This window comes from Habropoda laboriosa, unplaced genomic scaffold, assembly GCF_001263275.1.
Source record: "Habropoda laboriosa isolate 0110345459 unplaced genomic scaffold, ASM126327v1 scaffold40, whole genome shotgun sequence".
Classification (NCBI taxonomy): domain Eukaryota; kingdom Metazoa; phylum Arthropoda; class Insecta; order Hymenoptera; family Apidae; genus Habropoda; species Habropoda laboriosa.
In genome coordinates, this window is record NW_017100231.1 from 5,773,962 (window position 1) to 5,791,829 (window position 17,868).

The window sequence follows — 17,868 nt, forward strand, 5'->3', positions numbered from 1 at the left end:
ATTTCACTGTAACAAAATTTCAACGACAGAGAAAAGTGATACAAAAAAATGAACAATATCAATTGTTTCTTCATTTCACACCACTATCTCATTTATTATGTAATACGAGTGGTGTTACGTAATACTCTGGTTCTGTTAACACGAAATTTCACGGTTCATTATACCAATGAAGATTAATCAGGACACGAGCGTTCCCTCTTCGAATTTGCACACGCTATTGAACAACGACATCGACGACATTTCATGAACGAACGGTAATGGAGCTGAAATTAAAATTCATCCAGTATTTCACCCGCTCCCCCATATTGGTCGCATGGCACCGTTAGCGCCAACACGCATGGGGATCGAAATTTTTTACCGCGCTTCCTGCTTTATAACCGTTCCGTTTCCACACGTCCCTTTGCCGCGACGCTGTTCCTTTTTCAACATAATATTTCAATAAAACTCGACGGGCAACAAATCATTCAATAACACCACTGGCGCCCTCCTCTTTTCACCAGGATATTTTAATCAAAATCTACCATTAGCTGTTACAAATGAGTTTTTTTTCTTTTCACTACCACGCTAGGTTATTGTTTTCATTCTTTATTCTTTTCTAAAGTTGATAGTGAATTTTTAATGAAAATACTTACATGCGTGATGTTGGAAATTTTGATGGAAATAGCATTATTGAAAAATGCATTCTGACCATATTTCTTTTAAATGGAAAAATTCTCGTTTTTAATTACAAAAAAAAAGTCACAATCGTGCTTAGACGAAAAGTCACGATGTCGAATTTTATAAAAAATTCAATATTTGATGTTCAAACGCTCGGCAGAACTTTTTCCATCGAAACCAATCGACTCACCGTCTCACTGTCCCTTCACTTCAATAAAAATCGTATAAATGCGCAAAGTAGGTACGTCTAACCACAAAAAATACAACCTTAACCACTTCTCTGTCTCTCTCATATACTCTCGATTGCAAAATGACGAGCGAAATTTCATCGGTTAACCCGCGAAACACTTAACCGCTCAACTTTATCCTTTTATTTTTCCATCGGTCTCAAATTTTCATGAAAACCACCGAACCACGAAATACTTGCTCGCAACACAACACGAAAATCGTCTTTTTACCACAGGGAGGAACTTCAGTGAAAATCGTCGACTCGTGAAATGTGTAACAGGCACACGTACCACTACTATAAGCTGCTCTAGCGCGAGCGAGAGAGTGACATCTAGCGGGAAGTAAGGGAAGCTAGATCTGGCAGATGAACTTTATAGTAGTAGTAGTAGTCGTTCTCCCGTGGCTTATGCACCGGCAAATTAAATACCGTTTAACGACGGAAGTCCGGATCTTCGATAGGAAGCGCGCGGAGCCGCATAGTAAACGTTACTAGCGCAATGGTTCGTTTAGCACCGAGCAGCGGTTGCTTCCATCCGGTTGGGGAGAGGTGAAAATATTGCCGGCCGATGGCGAGGAAGCGCTTCGACAGCGTGGCCCACGTTTCCGGCCAATAATGATCAGCCTCGAGACATAACCCACGCTCTATCGTCGTGTTCACTCTGGTGAGAGTGTAAAGGGCGAGCTCGAACGGTCACGCGAGAATCGATATCGCCTCGATTTTGACACCTACGGCTATTAAGAGACGCGAATTTGTGTTTTCGTGTTACGTACAGGGTATCGATTGGTGTTTCATGACTTGAATAATACTGCAGTGATATTATTTACGTTTGAGGTTATAATTGGTGTTACTCGTATTTACGGTCGTTCATGAGAGAGAATCTTTACGCATTGTGAGGTTATACAGTCGTGAATGTTTGTACGTTTATGAAGATTTTAAGTAGTGCACTTGTAAAAAATCACTATAAGATTATAGATTAGGTTAGTTATTGGTAACTACAGGGAAAATATGAGTGCAACATTCTCGATGAATTTGAACATTATAAAATTAGAATATATGGAAAGCTGTGCATTGCTGGAATTATACAGGGTGTTTAAAAATAAGGGATTCAAAATTTCGAAGACGTATAGCGTTGATTATTTCCTAATTTTTAAATGGAAAAACATTGACGAAAAAAACTACAATAACAAACTGCATAAAATAGACTACATTCTAATTAAATAAGAACTATTTAATGGCGATCAGAGAAATTGACTCGTACAACGATGCCTCTCGATCCGCTAATAAGATGTCTGCCTGTATAGCTGCGACTTTGAAACACGCGGACGATTCGTAGTAGGTTTTACTGGCAATAAATTTAGGATCTTCGGGAGCTTATGAGGTCGATTCAAGGAAAATCCCTCTATTCCGCGATGGGCATTAACCTCGAATGGGAGCGGCTCGAGCGGTTCGTTCGTCCCGGTGAAATGTAGAGCTTCACAGTTAAGATCGTATTTTTCCTCCTCTCTATCCCCTGATAATCGTGTTTATTGTAGATTTTGTGGCTCGATTACGGGAAGAATGTAACATAGTCATGATGTAGGGATGGTGGATCTTCGAGTTTAGTTGTGTACCAATCTTGCTTGGACTTTAAGAGAAGTTCAAATTTTTTTAGAAGAAGTTTACTTTGTTTTTTAATGCAACAAAATAAGTAATAACGTACACAATGATATTTTCTTACAAAAATCAAATTATTACATATATTTCATTGAACCGTCTTTTTAACGAATTTAAAAATCGCTACAGAATAATTATAAAATATATACGAAATACTCAGTTTAAAAAAGTTATTGTTATTAATTTTAAAAATTTCAAAGTTATGTTCATTAAGAAAATAATCCCGTTTAATTCAGTTATCTGTCTTTAGTTATCTACATTTCAACCCGTCATAATACATAACCTCAAAAAATTGTCCAACACAAATCACGCTTCAAATTAACTTCAATTTATCACTTCCCAAAAACTACGCACTCAACACCAACATACGACACCAACAACCTCCAAGAACTACCTTGGAAACAACCAACAGTAAAACTTTCACAATATCCAACCGTTCTATGCGTTCAATGCGCTATTCCGCGCACCGGTCGAAAAGGGCTGTAAGAAGCGAGAGATCAAAGGGCAGGAGCGTAGCGCGAAGAATCTCGGGAAGAGTGGTCTAGCCAACGCCGTTACACGAAAATTGCATCCAGGGTCGAAAGAAGATGAGACGAAAGCCGGGGACCGATTAGAGAAATTAACGCCCGGTCGTTATCTGCTCCAAACAGTGTGTGCCCCCTCCCCATCTCGCTACACCGTACTGGTGGTCTGACGGAATTCCGTTTTTACATTCGGTTGAAGTCGACAAATCTCGGGGAATCCGAAGCTCCGACGGTCAAGGTCCTCGACGCGTTGGAGTTAGGGTTTATCTTTTCGAAGGTGGACGGAATAAAGAGGATTTAACGCTGGAAAGAAGGGAACAGTGGTGGGGAATGGATCGTATTATATTTTACGCGTATATACCATCTGTCGTAGAAGTGAGGTTATGTCGTTGTTCCAATGGTAAAATTACGAAACTACAAAAACTGAATTTTTAATTAATGTAATATCATTTTTGCAGCGATTAATTCAAGAATGGAACAGACGTATCGAATAAAGCATTTCGTACGAAATATTGTTTTTTAGAAAGCTAATTTTGAACGTTTATTGAGTACATTGCTAACCTTTCTGATCAGAGCTTTATATTACTACTTAGAAGCGTACGTCTGAATATTACCAGTGTTATCTACTGTCCGATGACTTATAGTATTTTACTTGAATCCTATTTGTATATTTTTATCATTTCTTTCCATACGTGTAACGAGTTATAAGTTCGTTAGCATGAATAGACAAGGAATGTTTCTGTATACCGGGTGGCGCAAATAAAACTAGCCTTAAACGCAAAGTAGTTTTACAAATTTATTTAATAATCATGTACTGTACATTTAAGTTACATTTGGTATGGTGAATAAATAGTATTTTTAACATAAAAAGGTTTTAATTTTAGCAATGTACTATCATTATTGTTGTCTTTGCATTGGGGTCAGTCTTACATATGCCACTCAGAATTATAATTCAATTACAATTTAGAACTATATTCTATACTTTCTTATTTACTCCACATTCTCGCCAATCATTCAATGCAAACACACTAAACACAAGTTCATCCAGGAAAATCACCGTTCTCCAAAACTCGATGTCCTTTTGTACAAATTGTTTCGCTAACTCAGACCGTTTTCCATGGATAACATATCGAATAGGTGCACATATACTTTGCCGACTGACAATATATATACATATACATACGCACATATGTACCAATGTATACATATACATATATAAAACATTCTCGAGTCACCCTTACCGAACTGTCCCTCGAATCCACCGTCTGCATTCTTCTTCTCTTCCTTCTTCTCCCACCCCCGTTCACCCGTTTCCGTCGTTCCGTATCCTTTTCTCTCGTACGTCTGAAAAGCGGAAGGAAGAAAAGAGGAGAAGATTTCAAAGCCGGATCGGCCTCGAGAAGACCTCGCCAGCTGTTATTTCTACATTCCGGTAAATCGAGTTGGGAATCCAATCTGCCTGTTTGCTACTGCATCCAAACTACCCTCTTCTACATCCTCCCACCTCCTGCCTCTGTCTCTTCCTTCGTCCAATGTTCAAATGTTTCACTCTGCGCTGTCTCGACGTTTCTACAGACTCGTGAACGGTGGTCAATGCCACCCTTGATAATTGTACATGATTATCTCAGAAATGTAATTTTATGTTGGTTTTATTAATAGTTTTATGTGATGTCTTTTATGTATGTCTTTTTATGATGTATGTATGAATTTGATTGGGGGATAATTCTGAAATAAATTTAAATATTCAAATTTTATTGGCTTATTTTGAATTAAATTCAAAAATTTAAATTTGATTAAACAATTTTGAATACCATTTAAAAATTTCAATTTATTGCAATAATTTCAAATTAAATTCGGCAATAGCTATTAATATTCGGTAATTCGTTTTACACGGCTCTGTCAGAAATCTTTTCCGGATTCTTGTTTCCTCTCTGACCGATCTTGTTCTTTTTTTTTTTTTTTATAATTTTCTCATGCATGGTTTTTATGCGGTGTCCGGGGCAGTTTGTTGCCTTATTACCCGTTTGTGGCCTGGAAAACTTATTGTGAGTATTTGCATAATTTGTGGTGTTGTTTATATAATATTCTTGAGTCATGCAGGATAAAAGTTTCAAAAACCTGTGTTACATGGAGAGGTGGTATTAGTGAGGATAGTTTTAGGGAGCCTAGGGATATTACGTTTCTTTTTTAACGGGATATTGTGGATTTCATAGTTTCCTATGTTGCTGAGTAATGGGTTTGCATGCATGTGAACCGATCTTGTTCTTCTTCGTCTCTTTCTATATGTAATTTCCGCGGATGAGCAACAAAAGCGAGAAAGAGAGAGAGAGTGGGATCGATCGATCGAAGCGCCACCGCTGGTTTTTCGCCGCGCTTTAAATATCGCCCTCGTTACTCCGTCGTGCTCGAGGTATTTGTTGTCGATGCTTGCACGACCCTGCTCGAATCGTCCGCTATTAATAATCGCCAGCGAATTTTTGCTGGCTGTTCTCTTTCCGCGAAACCGTGAACGAAGAATCGAGGCGTGTCGAGGACACTGGTGCTTTTAGGAGGGAAACGAATCGCCCCGTGGCCACCGCTATTTTTCTGCCATGGAGGGGGAATGTTTTGATTTCTGCACGGCTGACTCGAGTTATCGTTTTGGTGGGGGATATATGAGGCTTGTATGTGAAGGCGCTTTTTAGAAGAGCATTATTTTAGGAGATTGTTGTTTTTCTGTAGTGCAAGCTTGTATGATTAATATGTAATTCTAAAAGATAGACAAATGAAATAGAAATTCAACAATACTTTGAGGAGTAATGAACACAAATAAGAGTAAAGAAAGTGTTGAACAATTACTCTTACTAATTCAATAAATTCCTCTGTGTTTATATTTTATCCTCTTCTTTCTACTTTTTTCTTTTTTCACTTTTTTCACTTTTACTCCCCCTTTCTCCCTTTTGCTTTCACTCGTTTCTCTGCATTCTTACTTTCACTCTTCTCATTCACATCTCCTTTCTTTTGTTCTGTAGGTTGTAATTCTTACACGTTCTAATCTGACACATTCCATTTGTCCGTACTTCACACTTTTTCTCTTTTTTCTTGCCTTCGTTCATTTTCTTACATCTATTGTATTATAATGCATCATTTTTTGTACATTTACTCTACCCTTTAATCTGCAACTAAGAATAAACAAGTAATTGTTAACTTGTATGAACAATCATACCGAATAAATTGTTCGTAAAAGTGCTTTTTATTGTCTCGAAAATGAATAAATAAATGAAATACCTATAACAATTTTTAGCATTATTCAATGAACGTGAAACTTGTTAAGCTTCGTCACGAGAGATAAATTCTCGAAGCACTTCGTCTAATTCACAATCTATTCAGGACGAAAAAAGAATAAAGAAAATCATCCCGCCTGTAGCCTTATATTTACGAGATATTTTCTCCCTGTTTCGTGCTCTAGATTTATCCCCCTGAAGTATTAACGCGCAATTAACCGTCACTCCGTATACCTTTCCATTTAATAAATTAGAAAGGGGACTCCTCTATCGTTGTTCCGGCAGGATGCCTGAAAATTAAATCACATCTACGTAGCGCAGAGTCGAAATGATGAGCCATGGATAAGAGGAGAAAGAATGGAAAGCTTTTTAGACATCAATTAGTTGGATTCAACGGTAAAGTTTACCCAGTAAACTCTGCTTTGGGTCTGGAAAGAATTTCGTTTCGTATTTGCCAGAGTTCACGAATGATGAAATTTCCGAATTTTTAGTAGTAATAGTTTGTGGTCGTGAAATGTACCGACATAACCCCAATGCAATGAATAAATTCGTTTAACCAAAGAGAAAGTATTTTATTATTCGCAAATATTTTTATTACTATTTTTAACGAGAGAAAACTTGTAATATTTCGTATTCCTTATAAGTGTACATTAACAAAGAAGCCATTTCAATTTGTTTATCTTCGGTTCTGCGCACCGTCCACTGCGCCATCACGCGTCATGTTTACCAACCTTCATGCATATATGCTGCCAACTTACGAGCTTCAAAATTGTCATCTTTATTAGTGTTATTTAAGTAGTGTATAAAGGGTGTTCCACTTACAACGGACATCTAATTATTTTGTTTTTCATTAAACTATCCTGGATTTTATTTGAAATATTGGCAAAAGTGAAAAAAAGGTTTTAAATTCCCATGGTATCAATGGATTAGGAGGAAAACGATAGACGGATCGCTGGTAAACATTTCATTATAACGCACGGAAAGAAAAAGCGGAAGTATAAGGTGGGCGTGGAAGAACGGATAATCCTTCGATAATCCGGGAATCATTCTCGGGAATGAATCGCTCTATCGATCCCAGGGAATATAATTGAAAAAGTTGTTCCTTTCCTCTCGTCGATCGAGTTGCCTGTCGTTCCCAGCCGACTTCACCTTTTCCCTGTCTCGAATCAAAGAGTGAATTAAGGTGCTAGAACAGGCTGAGCACAGAGTGGGTGGGGAGGGGAGCGTGTTTCATCCTTCAGCCCATTTCAAATTTCCGGCGATTTTGATGATGAAAGTTCGCTGTCTCCGCCATCTCGCTGAGTTTCTCTTTTAATACCTTTGTAACAAGCATAATACTGCACTTTTCTTTCGTAAAGAAACGTTCAAAAAATGTCGAAAAACTCAGCTACGTGAAAGAGTTAGGTTAAGTGGTGATTTTTAATTGATTAATTTCGAAGGAAGGTTTCAGCGAAAAAGTTAGGGTAGGTTAATTTTTGAAAAGTTCATGGATGTAATTTCTTTGCAAAGTTAGGTTGGATCGAGGATTTTAAATTTTGTCAATATTGAAACATTTTTTAGCATAGATTACGTCAGGAAGCATCGAAACTTTTTAGTCTCTGTATGATCATATTTTAGTTTGTAAAACTTGAAAGTTGATAGCACACTCTAGCTGTACTCTTTTGTAAATTATGGTTTATATTTTTTAATATAGTATTACACTTTATAGAGACGTAAAATAAACTGAAAAATAAAAGCTCCCAACGTGGTAACTTATCCTTTACATACATTACCTGGAAAGGCAAGGTTCAAATATTGAGTTTTTAGCTGCAGGGCATATCAGTTAAGTGTCAATTTAAGTTGCTATTTTCAATTAAGATTCAGAGATTGAAAATTCATAAATCTAAGAAAATAAATCTTTAGAAATTAACTCGATCGAAATAACACTCTTATAATTTTCTCCCTAGTGATGTCACAAGTTTCAACTTGTGATCATTACATACCTACAGGGAAGTCCCTAACTGGTCTTCGAAGTCCAAATGCTTATTTCAAACCGTGAAATAAAACACGTTAAAAGTCCCTTCAAATACGAATTTGAAATTCGAGTGGGAAGACTGCTACTTCTCTTGATCATCATGCGCGCGCATACAGACGCTAGGGATGTACGTAGCGCGACACACGTTGCAAGGAATACTAGCGATTAGCGATCAACGTAAAACGAGAACGAAAACGATGCTATGGGGTTGCTCCTAATGCTCGCGAAATAAGGTCGTTTACAGTTCACTGCAACTCAATTTTCAGCGATATTTACATAACGGGTAGCGTCGATCCCATAAGGATATTTCTTCTTTTCCACTTATGTATTTCGCAGCGCGGTATCTGTGAACCGTCACTGGACTCGCGTTCGCGCATGCGCTAGTTACTGAGCGATATACGCGTGGTTGCTAATTTGTCTGGCATGTCTGATACGCGGTATCAAAGGGGCGCTAGCAATAATTGGAGTTGTACGCTCGATTCTTCGTGTTCGTTGCTTCTTTTTTCGTATACGTGTGACGTGCTTGATGGAAAATTGTTTTGTACTTGTTCTTTGCCTGTCAAACTATATTTAAAATAAAATAGTTCGTTACTTCAATAATCCAATTTTGTATATACCTATATTACCAAAAATATGATTAAAATAATTGAAGCATAACATACGAAAAAATGGAGAATCTGTGTCTTTAATAACTTAACCTCTATGCAGTCTGACGGTAAACAAGAAAATAATCACCAAACTCATAGAGAACCGTCTATTTTTGCTCGATACAGACAGATCCCTCAACAGATTGCAATCAAACACAACGAGAATACATATCAGTCGCGTCGCGGCGCTCATGGAACATGCCTATGCTCGACGGAATTTTATTGGCTGGTCCATGAATCCGGTCGTCTGATGCAAAAAAAATATTACCGAACGCACAAATAACCGTGTCCGCCGACGGTGACGTCACTTCACGCGCCTGATTGGATGGTTCTCATCTAGATGGGGCTACGTTAGCTGTGACCCTCCGTGTACGAATATTATTGCGCTCGTGCAATAAGAAGCGCGTGATAAATCACAAAAGAGTACATCGAATAAAAGGAGGCGAAGGAAAAGTAAGAAAGACGAGTGAACGTTGAATTATTGATGACAACCGCGTGATCCTCTATTTGTCAGCTCGTTTGAGCGGCGGTAATGCGCGAATTCAATTAGCTGTAAGTGAGAGAGAGAGAAAGTACGAAAAGCAACGAGTCCCGCGTTGATAAGCCAAGAGGTCGTTAGACACGTTGTATTGCGAGATGGGAAAAGGGGAAAAGCCGTTCGCTTTTAAAAAGTCTCGTTAACCCGCGTAATTAATTCGCCACTGGTGGACGCGGCCACCGGGACAGATAATTAATTCAGCCGCGATAATTCCCGACCGTGGATAAGAATTTTATTGTGGGATTCATCGCACCGTTTTAAATTCGACCGAGCCCCGCTCTTATTGTCTGGAAGACATTAATATAAATGAGGAGTGGGGAGGTAACAGGAACGAGGGTGGCGCCATCTGTGTTTGACACGAAGACGTTCGAACCTGGGTCCGTTTGGCAAAATCTCCTGTAATTGTGTTAGACGATTGTCTCTTATGGGGTGATTTTAAGTAAATACTGATAGTGTATGATTAATTTTCGGTAGATTGGGAACAGACAGTGTGATAATTAAACGAGCAGGTATCGTTCCATGAATTTTGTTCGCAGAGAAAAACGAAAAGTGAATAATTCATGGGAAATGGATTGAGGTAGATTGAAAAGTTAGGTTAGGTTGATTCATCAGTTCGGTATTTTACAATATTAATTTGATCTTTAGAATAATAAATTATATTTTAAATAATCGGTAGATTTACGTGAAGAAATAGTAAGAAGTAGTATGGCTATACCATATGGCAGACAGTAAGTAGTATTACTCCATTATTTGTCAGAGGTTTTAAAATGTATAGGTACTTGCTACTATGTAGTATACAAATTTTTGTAATCTTAACCACTTTCACAAATACGTGTTTAAATTCATGTTCTGAAAGACCTTCTCTAATGCTTTTAATCTCTTTTGCTGAAATTTACGTTTCCTATCCAGTTTCAAGCTAGTAGTGTCCCGTTCATAAATAAATCGAGCACGTGCATGTATGTACGTAGACCTCCCTGAAAGAGTATCGAGTGGCCCACTTCTTTTACAACCCTATTAATGTCACGTTGCACGATAAACAATATCGGTCTCTGAAACTGTATTTGTAGGATGTTGCCACAAACATGGCGGCGCTGTAGAGCGCCGTTGGTGGCGGTGTAATGAAGTTCGCGCGTGTTCCAAACGGTTTGGACAGCCGTTTACAATAAGAATTATCGTTGTGCACAGTGAAAATTGCTCGTTGTACTATATAAACCAGAGTGGTTTCAAACGAAATTTACTGTGAGAATTTATGATGCAAAATTACGCATTCGATGTATGTGACAGAATGTTTAGAGTAAAAATCGCGTGTTCTATACATGTGTATAAGTTTACTGGCAAAATTACGCATTTGATGTATGTGACAGAATGTTTAGAGTAAAAATCGCGTGTTCTATACATGTGTATAAGTTTACTGTTAGTTTACAGTCGCGTATATATAGGCGTGCTTTTTATAGCGAAACTCGTGCTATAAACATACACGCTCGTACGTGTATACGTAACCTTGCTTTTATAGCAAAAAATCGGATAAAATGACTCTAGAACAGTGTGACATTTTTATGGGCATTTCCATCGTATCCGATTTTCACCTCACGACTTTCGAATTATGAAGAAGAACAATTCATGCATTTGTTGTTCTGTGATAGGTTCCAAACGTGAAATGAACACAATATTTTCTTACTTTTTAAAAATAATACTTTCTGATTACATAGAATCCTCTTATAGAGAAAGAACATTATTATAAATACCTAAACCACATGGCCCATAGTGTGACACAGGTTATACATTATAACCTATATCTTATAGGTTAGGTTAGGTACATTATAACCTATATATATATGATATAGGTTAATTTAATATAAATTCAAGATGTAAGAAATGATTTGATAGGTAATTAAAGTTAAGAATGCTATAGGAAGTCGGAAAATACAATCGGCGTCAGAACTTTCTAATCGCCCCACTTTCACAACACAAGAACACACTTCCTCGCTGGCAAACAACCGACTCCCGTGCACTCTGTGTGCCTGGCGACCAATTACCAAAGGGGGTGCGCATTAAACGTGGAAACAGGCGCGGCCTTTGTCATTTGGATTGCCGTCTTGAAAAGTTACCAGGAGAGGTCGCGTGGGGGAAATCTAGTGTCCCGTCGTAATTCGAAAGCGATTGTTCGAATTTATGAAGCCATTAGGGCGCCGCGAGTCGTTCGACCAAATCCCCCGTTCTTGATTTCTGGTGCAATAAAAGAGTCGCATTACGGCGCTATTTTGTCTGAAGTGGCGGCCACCTACATTAAGAATATAACAAGCTGATTGCGTGCGTCTTTGTTGCTCGGGTTACGCGTGCTACGTGCATGTGTGTGTCTGTATGTGAAAGAAGGCTGGCCAAAGATGGCACCGTAAACTCTCTCGCGATGTAATATCGCAGCTGCAGGGTCGAGAGCATCGTGGAAATTCTCGCGAACCGGCCATTCTTTGCAAGATCGAGAAAAAATGACGAATCGATAAATCGAGTGGTGATTGACGCGAAAATGGGTTTCGTTTAAATGAGTAAACGCGGGAAATGAGATGGTTCGTAAATTCTTTTTTTTATTTCATTTATATGGAATGTAGGATAAAGGGGAAAGGTATTTCCGTGATGTAATAAGGTTTGCATGTAAACGTCAAGGTGATGCGAATATCATCAGAATCTTTTTAAACAATTTATATGTAAAAAAATAATATTTACATAACCTCTCAAAATTACATAACCTGTACGAACATATCCACAAACATTACACGATAACACATTTACATTCCTAACCTGTATTTAATTAATAGACATTAAAAAGCAACTTAAAAAAACAGGGAATATTTGAATTTAACGATAAGATGATAATTTAGCGACGAAATGAAACAATGTTTACTTAGAAACAGAAATGACCTGGTATCCATAATTGACATATCCGTATGAGAGAACGTGTATATACTGTTCGATGGCTAAAGGGGGAAACTCTGTTTTCTTTTCAGCAGTGAGCTCCATGCGGCCGATAGACAGCACGAAATGCGTGGTGGTCCAAGACGTGAAGGCTGTCACTCATGAGAACGCGCACGTTCACGACCCGATATCAACGCAAATACCCACTGAAGGTAAATATCGAGCGGTATCAATTTGCATCCACTATGCATGATGTAAATACTCTGGCGTACGACGTCTCACGGTAATTGCTTTTGGGAGGCGCGCCTACCACGTTCGAATGGCTTCCCCTGGCCTGATATCGGCCGTTGCGTATATAACCATACAATGGCCACACCGAGAATAATATCGGTTCTGATGTGTAGCTATGTTCGCCGATGTTACGCCGTACTAGAAATATTTGTCGCGAGCGCGTTCAGACTAAATGCCTCGATAAATGTTTTCCCATTGGTATGTGGAATTTCGCTAGAAATTTAAAAACTTGCTTTCGTGATTAATAATCCATGGTTTAGAATCTTGTGGAAATATTGAATTTTCTTTTTTCTTTTATATTCATTAACTTTGTTCACGTTGATAATTTTTGTATTTACATTAAGTTGTTCATTATTGAAAGAAATATATAGAATATAGGTTGCTTTTTTGGAAAGATTTTGATGAACTAACCTAACTTTGAATGAAATTTAAAAGACAGCTTATAATTTTAATTATTTACGACATAATTTTATTTTATAATAAAAGTTTTATCGTTTCTGCTATTAAATTTTTCACGATCTGGTAACTGTTCATTTAACGAAAAACAGTACGAGTCACCGTTGACCAATTGCAGTATACAGGATCGTATTTAGTCGGGAAACTATGTCAGCCACGATGCCTGTTGGAGCTTTTCAGACTTTTGCGAGGATGACGTTAAAGCTCGAGTTGACGGAAAATACGAGAGCTTTAAAAACATTTACGCGCATCGATAAAATTTTCGAAGCGCTTTCCGGGAATTAGCTCAAAGCATGGGATGAATTTACGTGAAGTTCGTGATCCCGTATTAGCCGTTTAGCAGCTGATTTGGTCGCGAAAATATATAGAACAACCAATTTCGTCGGAATTCAGCACGGAAAATATAGCGATCGTTTGATGCACTTTATTTAACGATCTCAACTTTTTTAAAAAGCGCTTTTTGTTTTTAAATAATTCATATTTTTTCATTCCTCGAATTTTCCACACAACCTCTACTTTTATAATAGCCACTCAATTCTCTAAATCCTATATCTCTTGTGGGTAAGGGCTATAAAAACCTGGCCAAAGAGAACCAAGATAATTAATGCCTTTTATTTATGGAATATTTTATTTGGCTTTGTCCCTTTTATGTTATATTTGCTCGATCGCTCTCGGCTGTTCACTCGCGACGCCATGATAGTTCTCAGTTTCTTCCGATTGCCACGAGATGGCGCCACACTGTTTTCACGAAAAAACGGGAAAGGAAACGAACACTTCCCTGTCAGCACAGTTAAGATGATAATTACGAAAGCATGTAACCTAACCAAAACGTAACGAAATTCCTTTCTTCTCGGCACAGAATCACTGCCAACCAGTACAGCGGAACACTCTAGCGCATCGGATAGCGCAGGGGACCAACAGAGCGACCCTCAGATCCAACAGTCAGCGCAGCAATGGCCGGCAGTGCTTGAATTACAAGCGTACAATGTGGCCCACTCAGCTGTTATTTCGCCTTACCACTTCTGGAACACTGAGTTCCGGAACAAGCAGCCCGCCTTTATCCGACTGAACCTAACCTTACCTTGGGGTGCGAATTTCGCCGTTTACGGTCGACGAAACGTCGCACCGAGCGTCACGCAGTACGATTTCGTGGAGTTCGTGAAAGGTGGCAGAGTGGATCACAGATTGAAACGTGATACCAGTTCCGAGGCGGTCAGTTTTATGAAAACTGCCGCGCCAGAGGCTCGATCTAGCGGCAATCGCTCGTACCAGCATGTGTTGATCAAGAGAACGATCGTGGAGCCGATGATGGTGAACGTCAGTTTGCTACAGTATCTGGATACTGGACGTTGGTTCCTTTCGGTGTACAACGACGAACTACAGCCGTACAAAGTCACCCTGGTGGTGACCGAAGCCGAAGGTGTTTCGACTACATGCCCCAACGACTGTTCCGGCAGAGGATCATGTTATCTTGGAAAGTGCGACTGCATCGACGGGTATCAGGTGCGTATCCTCGGATTTCTTGGAGAGGGGGGCTGAGGTGTTGGGAAGGTTGGTGGCTGTCGGGAATGTTCCGTAGTGTTTTGAATGGCTCAATTTGTTGTGTCGAATTGAAAGTATTAGATGATTAGTTTACACAGATCGACGCGAGATAATTTTAATGTATCTCGGTAATAATGTTTCTAATGCAAGTATACCCGGTGGAAAAAAAGATACCAAAGTCATAAATTAAAGCATCATTGATGCAGTGACACTCACTCTACGGTTACGTAAGACGCGCCAAATTTAAATTACTGTTTCCTACCAAAAAAAAGATAGGTGCTGAGCGCGCGGTTTTTTGTTTACGATCGACCTGTTTGAAAGGCAACCGCCAGCACGAATGCGCGCGCACATACAGAGGTAAAGTTGAGGTTAGGAAAAGTTCGAAACGAAATTGTTTTATTTTATAAATTTCATATCAAATTTTTATTGAATTTCGAGCAGTATATTTTGTTTATTCTCTACGTTCTATAATATATAGTTAGTACTATGTGGTAAATTTGAGTGAAATTGTTGACTCGAACGTCAGCCACTCCCCTTGTTAGTCCTCGACTGATAAAGTAAAATACCTGTTGTATAACAGGCAAGGTGGGGTCACTTTAATCGGGACCAAGTGGACAGGTAGAATAGACGGTTCAACTAGATAAATATACGACCAAGCTTACGCTAATGTTACGTTAATTGATTACGAAACTGGAACTGTAAGATTAATATAATAAATTACTGTTGCAACCGCGTTTTAAAAGATCAACACGTGGCTCCCTCTGTACAGTTTCAAGATTAATACTTCGTGGATAGACATGAAAATATTACGTTGTAAATTTCAGCACCACTTTGATAAAAAAAAGAAAAAGAAACATCCATAAATACTAGATACTTTAAAACCCGTAGAAAGAGAAATTCAGAATTGAAAAAAATGTTTAAGAAAACGATAATACGAATCGTATGGAATGGCGCTGTAAATCGGCCAAGTCACAATTCTCAAGATCCACCGCCACAAATCGTACACAGAACCGCATTACTCACCTCGAACGATTCAATTTTTCCATCAGCCACCCTCACGTAGCGATTCGAAAAGAATTACAGAGCGATTGAGGCGATTAGATCGCGGAATCGTATCGCTAACGACGCTCGTCGATCATCTTTATGGCGGAGGGAGAGAGAGAGAGAGAGAATGGGAGATAATAGAAGAACCGATGAAAATTTCAGGGAGCCGATTGCAGCAAGAGTGTGTGCCCGGTACTGTGCTCGTCCCACGGACAATATGGCGGCGGTATGTGCCACTGCGAAGACGGCTGGAAAGGTGCCGAATGTGATATACCATTAGGAGACTGCCAAGTTCCTGATTGCAATCAACACGGACAATGCGTTAGGGGTTCATGTGTCTGTAATCCTGGCTGGAAGGGCGCTTTCTGCGATGAGCGTAAGTTAAAAACCTGTCTGGCTATAAGCGTTTAGTGGACGTTTAATGGTAGATACAATTTCGTTTAATACACCACGTTGGCAAGCTCTAGATTTCCACGGTTCTTCACAGTTCCACGATTTTCGATTTTAACATTCGGACTACGGTTGCCGGGTCACCTTTGACCCAGCTTTTAGATGTCTCTTGTTTCAACTGCAATTGGAAACAGAGTCACGATTTTTCTCTGCTTATATTATAAATATGTTTATCATGTATAATTTTAAAGAATATTAAATATGAAATAGATCTTAATATTGGCTCATATTTGACCCGGCATCCGTAGTGCAACTTTTCCTTATTAATATTCATATTTATTATAAACTTAACCTCGCAATATCTATACTCGGCTGTGGTCATACTAACACTGCCTGTATCTTGAAAGTCTTCAAAAAATTAATTTTTGTACTAATTTTCCTTTTTCTTAACATCGAAAAATTTTCTCTCAATTTTAATATTTCAAAAATACGAAATTTCCACATTTCAAGGGAAACGTATGAAACAGAGGATAATGATAAATTCAGCTATCATAAAAATTACACTCCAATCTCATGACAAAATTACCCAATAAAAATAGCAGTAGCTTTATCTGCATTAAAAAAAAAAAGATAACGAGAAGGGTAAGGATAAACGAAGCAGGGGAGGAAGCAGGAGAGTTCAGTTAGGCGAACGATCCAAGTCTGCTTTCGACGTCTAATAACGACCCCTTAAAACCGATTGTTTAACCGGCTTCTCGCTCACCCTCGAGTTAAGAACGTTCTCGGTGATAAAACTGCGCAGAGCGAAAGTTACTTTCGCTCCCCTTCGAGAGAGCGCGCGTCCGGGAACAGGTTGTACAGGGTGCACGCGTTCGTAATCCGGATTAACAAGATCGCGTCGTAAAACAAAGAATTCATTAATGAAACTTATCGTGCACTGTTGTATGTTCTGCAATTACTACGTCAGAAAAGGTGATTAGTTCATTGAAAGGGAGGGATTACCGATTGATTGTTTAATGTAGTATTCGTCAACAGTGATAAATTCGTTCTGCACTTATGTACACGCGTGAAGTATAAAATTTTGCGTTGAAAAACAAAAAGTTGAATTTCAAAATTAACTTTGTTAACCTTGAAATATCCTAGCAACATCTTTTTTGTCATGTTCAGTGTCCAATTTTCGGCGCAAAACATAAAACGTTGAAAAAATATTATATACTTCAACAGTGACCTAACCTAACCTAATTCCAGTTCCAAGAATTCCAGTGTTGTCGATTTTACAAACTTCACACATCAGCGACCACCACAAATTCTATTTTAAAATTCCATTAGCGATACGAAAAAATCCTGTATATAGTTACACGCGCGTCCGGTTTCAGTGAAAAGGGTGAAGCGAACGCACGCGCGCGCACGCACGACGAAGAAAAAGAAAAAATCTTCACGGGACACGGGAATTTAAACGTGCCCTTAAAACGTGACAGATGATCCAACTTTTGAGTTCATTAAAGGTTACATTGTGCTCAAAGCGCTCGCGCCGCCCATATTTCACCGTTAAAAATGAGCAGCGGAAATGCAAATGGCTTCGCGTGCGCGCGTGCGCGCGCACACACTGGAACGTTTACCTCTCCGACGTCTATTTCTGCGTCGGATGTTGTTTCTTCATATTTGTCACGCCGCCATTAATTTCCCCATAATTCAACCGTACGTCCTGCA

At 38.9% G+C, this 17,868-nt stretch overlaps 1 protein-coding gene across 1 annotated transcript in view; it reads left to right on the top strand.

Annotated features, from left to right (window-relative positions):
- LOC108571478 (teneurin-a) overlaps nt 1-17,868 on the top strand; it is a 48,027-nt gene that overhangs the window by 2,073 nt on the left and 28,086 nt on the right. Inside the window, exons 2-4 of the mRNA XM_017933534.1 lie at nt 12,528-12,647; nt 14,042-14,685; nt 15,931-16,144. Of these exons, the coding sequence (XP_017789023.1) occupies nt 12,528-12,647; nt 14,042-14,685; nt 15,931-16,144 (978 nt within the window). The remainder of the gene's footprint in view (nt 1-12,527; nt 12,648-14,041; nt 14,686-15,930; nt 16,145-17,868) is intronic.